Source organism: Cricetulus griseus, chromosome 10 (genome assembly GCF_003668045.3).
Source record: "Cricetulus griseus strain 17A/GY chromosome 10, alternate assembly CriGri-PICRH-1.0, whole genome shotgun sequence".
NCBI lineage: Eukaryota > Metazoa > Chordata > Mammalia > Rodentia > Cricetidae > Cricetulus > Cricetulus griseus.
Window position 1 is genome coordinate 20,628,640 of NC_048603.1, and position 7,382 is coordinate 20,636,021.

Consider the following 7,382-nt stretch of genomic DNA (forward strand, 5'->3'; position numbering starts at 1 on the left):
GAACTGCTCGGCCTTAGATGGGTCACTGGACCCCTAGGAGCTTCATGATCCCATTTGTGAAGAGGGAACAGATACTATGTATGAGCTGTTGGGGGTGAGGCTTACAGAAATGGCAGAAAAGCCAGTGCATCAGATGACACTTAGAACGCTTGAGGAGCACACGGAGAAAGGCTCGTGAGCCCTTTTGGTACCCCCTTCCCCCTAGCTCATTATGGAGCAGGTACACCAGGAGGCAGCAGGTGGACTCGGAGCCCCACGGTAGCTCGACCTGTGCTAACCAAAGACATGTCTGTGCTAGGACTTAAGTGAAACGCAGTTACCATCGTCTACCACCTTTTCTGGTGACTTAATCTAACCCAAGATGATGTACCATGTGTGAAAGTCAGTGGATGAATATAGTACTGGCTTTGCTGGGCAAAACCAACCTGGGGCTGGAAATTTAAGAACATAAACGGAGAAAGACTTTAACACCTATGAAAGGTAGCAGATAAAGTAGATTTACTTTAGACCTCCTCTCCAGCCGTCACTCTGCCCACAGCCCTATGTATCACACGATCTCACTGTGTCTCTCCCCTCCTGCTTATTGAGTGACACTGTCACACTTACCTGGAACACGCTGTCTTTTTTTTTTTTTGTACATGTGCAGTCCTGAGGAACTTAATGTTTATCATCCATTCTTTCTCCCTGCCTCTGTGTAGTTTACCCACAGGAAAGGGAAGAGATGTGTAGCATATTCCCACCCCTTTCCCAGTCTCCTGTCTGGAGCTGTCAAAGTGAAAGACGTCAGCATTTACCTCTACAGTCTTGGTTCCTGGTGCATCTTCCAAGATAAACGAAATGAAATAAGCAGAAGACGGCGAACAAATGTTTTGGTTCGTTCGAATAAATACAAATAAAGGAATGGGCTGGAGAGTTTTCCCTCAGAATAGCTTTGCAGCTTCTGAATTCTCTCAGACCTCCTCTCCTTTTAGTATCTAATGTCAGATTGCCCAGAATCTACCCACATGCTCCTCCCCTCTCCCCAGTCTCTATGAACTGAGCCTGCCCTGCCTGTTCCTCCTCAGGCAACTGCAGTAATAAAGGGGCTGAGGTGAGACCCTCCAGGCCACAGAGTCATGAATGGGCAGGGAGTAGGAAGCCACTATCATAACTGTCTGAAGTATCATGAGTGGGAGCTTGTGTGACTGTCTTAGCAAGTCCCCCTCATCTCCTGGGTGTCCTGTTCCCCTTCCCTGCCTTCCTGCCACCCCACACCTGCATGGGACCCAGAAGTCATGTATGGTGAGGCCATGCTTTGTTCTGTGTCACCCCTGTCAATTCTCATCCCCTGTGTGGCTATCTTATCACACATCACAGCACCAGTCACAAATATTGGACACCTACTATGTGCCATGCATCGACTTTGGATCTTGGGGAATAGCTGTGACAAGACAGACACTGTCCCTCCCCTCCCATGGTATATGGTCTAGTGGTAGCTATAAAAGTAACAAAGTTTTATCAAATGATCAGAAGGTATTTAAGAAAATGTTTGAACGGATGAATAAATGAATTATTCAGAAAACAGTGGGGCTATGTAGTGCACCGTTTGCAAATAGTTGCCTTTCCTGTTTGCATGAGCAAAATCTTAAACCGCTAACTTACCGCTGGGTCCTCCATAATGGCTTTGATGGCTGGCTCTGCCCCTCCTCTATTCTGTGACAGCTGAGCCTTAACCTCTTGGCCTGGTCAGAGGAGGCAGCTTGACGTCAGGATGGGAGTTTGGATTTAGGGTGTGGATTCTTCCGTTTGCAACATGGTAAAGAACCTGGCTGTGTCACTATGTCAGGGAGTCTCATTCTCTTCCATGAGAAGGGCTCAAGAGTCAATGCAATGTTGATGAGGGGGTTGTGTGCAGCTCCCGGTGCCACATTTGTGATTCTGAAATTATTGGCCACCCTGTATCACCTCTCTCCTTCCTTCCCAGGTCACCGATGAGGAGCCCAGTTCCAACCACACTGTCATGATCCAGGAGACCCTGCAGCAGGCCTCGGTGGAGCTAGCCGAGCAGCACCATCTGGTGGTGTCCTCTGATGACGTGGAGGGCATTGAGACAGTGACCGTGTACACACAAGGCGGGGAGGCCTCCGAGTTCATCGTGTATGTACAAGAGGCTGTTCAGCCCGTGGAGGAGCAGGTTGGGGAGCAGCCGGCCCCAGAACTCTAGAGGACCTTAGTCTCCTTCAGCAGCCTTGGCTTTGTGGGCACCGGGGACCGCCTAACCCACCAGGCCTGTGGAATGGCACTGTCCTTGCCCTTCCTGCCTACTGGCCCGGGTGGTGTTCTCTACACTGCCCTTTGTGTGATCAAAGCCAGTGCGTCACCAGCAATACACAACCCTAGCCCTGAGCACAAGTCACACCCCTGGCGCAGCTGCCTCTGTTTCCAGAAGACTTTTACATCCACTGCCCTGCCCTGCTCCCTCCTTGCTCCAGGACCCAGAGATTCCCAGCCCTTTGCTCCCGCCCTCACCCCAGGTGCTCATCCTCCTCTGGGCCCACTGTATTGTCTGTGAAAGAGAGACAAACACCACACAGCAAGTGGCCTTATGTTTTTAGAGTCAACCACTGGGTAGGGTGGGTTAGGACCATTCAGGCATTATCCACTGGGCCCCAAACTCCTCAGTGCAGGAGCCCTGGGGACAAATGAGGGGTCCCCACACCGCTCTATCACAAGGGCCCAGCTTGGAGTCCTTTCTGCTTTTAAAATAAATGCATTTTCTCTATTCACCTCTCACTTGGGGAGGTGGAGGAAATGAAAGCATTTGTGCCTAGCCCTCATCCTTCTTAGGGGGTGGTTTGCACTTCCCCCACCCAAGTCCCCTTCTCCCAGTGGAGCTGTGTTCAGGGGTGGGAGACAGACAGACAGACCGACAGACAGACAGTGGCACTGCCTGTTGGCCGCCCAGTTATCCTTCTCCTTACCCTACAGGACCCTCTAGCCCTTGTGGGAGAAAGCTTCAGTAGAAAGACAAGCAATGTCTTGGCATAGAGGAGAGTACGCCCACCTCAGAGGAAGGAAGGATCCTCTGTTTGCATGGGTTAGAGGCAGTGGTCTGTGAAAGGGTCATAGGCCTTGCTGGGGGATTATGGAGGGAGGAGCAGCTAGGCTGACCTGTCACCCAGTGTACACTGGATAGTAGACAAGAATTTCCACTCATCCAGAGTTGGGGTGGCTGCAAAGGGAAGGTGGGGAAAGTTATCCATCAGCCAGTACCAGGAGGGGAGGGAGGTAGTGAAGAGACTGAGGTGAGTTTTATTCCAGAAACCTTGGTTGGCGGTGGCCATTTGCCAGACTGAGGTGGCAGGGTCAGCCAGTGTTCCAAGGAGCCTCCTGTACAAACAAGTGTCTCCAGATATGGCCAGTGACCAACGTGGAGGCAGAGAATCCGTCCCCAGTCTGGTCCTGTCACCCTCACCCAAGTGTCCTCAGCAGGTTGCTAGCTCTCTCCTCCAAATTCAGTTTCTTCTGAATGAGGATGATTGCCAAGTTCTGTGATTATGGACAGACTCAAGTGGCTGCTGAACCAAGGCAGAGACCTTGGCCCACACAAAAAGCGTCCATTGCTCTTTGTATCCCCAGGGAGAGGAGGAAGCTCAGACACCCCCCTAGAGCGCTCTTGAGTGAGCCAGAGGTGGGGTGAGCAGAGGGAGAGTGATGGGTGTAACAGGTGGTCTGGGGCATTCCACGCTGTAGGAGGAACCCCTATTCCAGACATACTTTTCACAGTGCTGGCAAAGTAGAGACACTGAAAGCTTGGTGTCCCTGGCTGTCTCTATCCTTGTGGACATCCAGGATGGGACAGAAGGGTTGATGGTCACAGCTTCTTTCCTAAGCCGATTTTTGTCAGGCAGGTGGAACATCCCAGTGCTAATAAAATATGACTTGTTCCTACTTCTCACTTTGGACCTCCTCACTACCATGGCTGCAACTTGTATTTGATGTCTGTTTAAGAAATAACCGTGGGGACTGGAGAGATGGCTTAGCAGTTACGAGCACTGACTGCTCTTCTGGAGGACCTGGGCATAATTCCCAGCACCCACATGACAGCTCACACCTGTCTGTAACTTCAGTTCCAGGGCTTCTGACACCCTCACACAGACATACATGCAGGCAAACCACCAATGGACATTGAATAAAAACGAATTATTAAAAATAAAGAACTGAAAAGCTGACTGGACCCTGCCTTCAGGCTTTCTTTGCTGTTGGGTGTTTGCTTGGCCTGATCTTGATGTGTTACAAGATTCTACCTGCTCACTCCCTGTGATCCTGTAAGGTCAGACCACAGATTCTTCCATGATGCTCACTCGTGCCAGGGTACATTTGTGCTATCTCTCAGCCGCAGCCCATTGAATTGGGACCAGAAGTATCATTTTAATGATGGGGAATGCTAGCACGGAGAAATGATTCAGAGTCTGGATCTTCTATATGGAGCAAAGAATGAGTTTGAACAAGAGCCAGTGGAAGAAGAGAAGCCCAGGGCCAGTCTAAGACCTGAAACAGACAAGTAATGTGGGAATTACCAATAAGAAGTCAGGTAAAAATATAAGGGTATTTATTAGGGAAAAGCTTAACTTACAGAGCCACCTAGCCAGCCGGCAGGGCAGGAGTACCAAGGGCTGGTCTGGACTGGGCTGGGCTACAGGAACGGTGTGGTGTTGGGCAGGCCTTGAAGCCACTAGCTCTGTTTTCAGATGCTCCCAAAACTCCTCTGACATCATCTACACTGCCTGTCCCTCTGCAGCCAGGACTTGCTGCTCAGGCTCACATAAGCTGGCATTCAGGCTGGACAGGAACAGCTCAATTTCCCTTCCCTGCAGGCATATGACTTTGGTCAGACAAACCCTTTCATCCCCTCATTGGTGCCTGAAGGTGATGAACACACTCCTGTTGCATATGAGCCTATGAGATGCTTACTGTCCCAAGGTCAGTCCTCACAATGGCGCTGGGAAGAGTGGGCATGCTTACTTGGTGTGTAGATAAAGATGTCCATAGAATGAGAGTATGCTTGATGAGCCCAGCAAGTATTGGACAGAGGGCAACCTTGGCTCCTTGGGGTAGTGCTTAGCTATGGACGTGATCTTCCACCAGGCTGATGACTCTGAGCTGTGTTGACTTGCATTTCATGCTTTTGAGGTGACAGTGACTCATTTTTTAACCTGTATCTACAAGACTAATTTAGCAAATTAATTTTTCTTGTACTAGCTATTTAAAATTCATTAGCTTTTGTGGCTGACAACTTCCTCCTTGCTGTTCAGATCTTTCTTTGGAGCAAAAAGACCAAGGGGTGCTAAACCCTTTTCATGCTCTGTCCCTTTGAAAGGTTGCCAGTGAATTGTCCATGCTTTCCCTGGAAACACCCCAGTGCTACGTCAGTCTCTCCAAAGTGGTAATAACATTAAGTCCCACGGGGATGTCTTTGGGAATCAATTCAGTAGACTAATACTTTACTGGAGAAGAAAAAAAAAAAAAACAAAAAAAAAATCAAAAAAGAGGAGGGGTGCTGAGAGGACTTAACTTACCATGTACCACAAAATTTTCTAAGTAAATTTATTTTGAAGTAAACCCAGACCCTTTTGTTAGCCACAGCAGGGACACGTTTGGGTTTGAGTTTTAAAAATTCTAATCTATCACTGTCACCATTCCTGCCGTAATTTAAAGCTTCGGTGGCTTATGGTAGATAACAGTTGTTACACTTCCTGCAGACTAAGAAGGCAATGACAGCTTAGTGTATTAACTACCACAAAGCAGACAAAAGAGAAAAGTAAGGTCTGTGGGGACAGAGGAGGCTGTGTCAGGCCAGAGTCCCCTAGAGGAACTGGGTCCGGGACCGTAGTGCTTGCCACACAGCTCTTGGTCTTGATTCTTGTGCCCATGCCTCTCTCCTGGACTCTCCTAATCAGATCTGTGAGCCACAGACCCTGAGATAGTAGCCCTGCCTTAAGGGGGCTGGACCACTTCTCAAGGGGCCCCTCATGATGAAACTACCCACCCCACTCCCTGCTTTCTGTTTTTTCCCCCAGCCATGATATAAGCGGTTTTCCTCTGCTCTGTTCTCTTCCCATGATGCACCGATTCATCACAGGCACAACACCATAGGCCAACTCGTCAGGTGCTGGAACCCCCCAAAGCTGGGAGCCAAATAAGCCTTTCTGAGCTCCCACCACAAGTATTGTGCTGTAGTGATAGAAGATGTTTGATGACAATAGCGCCTGATTTTCATAGGCGGCGCCTTCAAACTGTGTCCTTCATGGTAGGATGATGAAAAGGCTCAAGTCTTTTCTAGAGAGCACTGGCCCTCTAGAGAAGCTTGTCCCCAGGGGCACAGCTTTATGACCTTGTCATCACCTCCTAACAGCATCGCTTTGAGAGTGAGGATTTCAAATTGAAATTCAAGCACAGCTCCCCTCCCCACACACACCCATGTGTAGAGAGAGGAGGGATCATGTGAGGGAAATGTGAATTAGCTCACCACATCCAAGTGTAGAGTATTGGGGTTGTCTCTGTTATATGTGTGCATGAATAAGCTCAGAGGACAGTGGACACATTCCCATGACAAGACCAGCGATTGTGCGGGTGTTCCCACTTGGACCAGCAAGTGTGCAGATGTTCCCACTTAGACCAGCAAGTATGCAGATGTTCCCACTTGGACCAGCAAGTGTGCAAATGTTCCCACTTGGACCAGCAAGTGTGCAAATGTTCCCACTTGGACCAGCAAGTGTGCAGATGTTCCCACTTAGACCAGCAAGTGTGCAGATGTTCCCACTTAGACCAGCAAGTGTGCAGATGTTCCCACTTAGACCAGCAAGTGTGCAGATGTTCCCACTTGGACCAGCAAGTGTGCAGATGTTCCCACTTGGACCAGCAAGTGTGCAAATGTTCCCACTTGGACCCACTGGGGAGCTGTGCATCCCAGTGAGGTTCTGGGCAAGGCTTGTCTTCATGATGCCTTCAGTTCTTGCTGCTGCTGACCTTACCACCTTTTGTCAGAACAGGAGAGGGGAGACTTTACAGCCACACCCACTGCAAGGGCCAGCCCTCCCTCTGTGGGTGTCACAGAGAGAGATACAGCCATTCTTTCCTCAGTGTGAGTTGTGCATCAGGAGTCTCCAGAAAGAAAACATCCATGGCTGTAGATACTGTTGATCAGGACGTCTGTTTCTGGCCCTCCACGATGTCACAGCTAGCCCCAGAGTGCCTGCTTCTTTGCAGTGGGCAACAGTTTTGTTGGAATGTTTGCAAACTTAAGGCTGTTACCCATGCCCCAGGCCTTTATAGTCTCTGATGCAAGACTTATGTTCTCATAGGAGCTGATCATGTGATGGCCAGAGGGCCTGCTGTCCACA

The 7,382-nt window shown here is 49.6% G+C and overlaps 1 protein-coding gene across 2 annotated transcripts in view; it reads left to right on the top strand.

The window, feature by feature from the left end:
- The window catches only part of LOC100770129 (zinc finger protein ZFAT), a 174,377-nt gene extending 170,444 nt beyond the window's left edge, over positions 1 to 3,933 (top strand). For both annotated transcript variants that reach the window (XM_035449597.1, XM_027431701.2), the window contains one exon: positions 1,964 to 3,933. In XM_035449597.1, coding sequence (XP_035305488.1) covers positions 1,964 to 2,203 — 240 coding nt within the window. In that variant the 3' untranslated portion in view covers positions 2,204 to 3,933. The remainder of the gene's footprint in view (positions 1 to 1,963) is intronic.
- Positions 3,934 to 7,382: the final 3,449 nt, after the last annotated feature.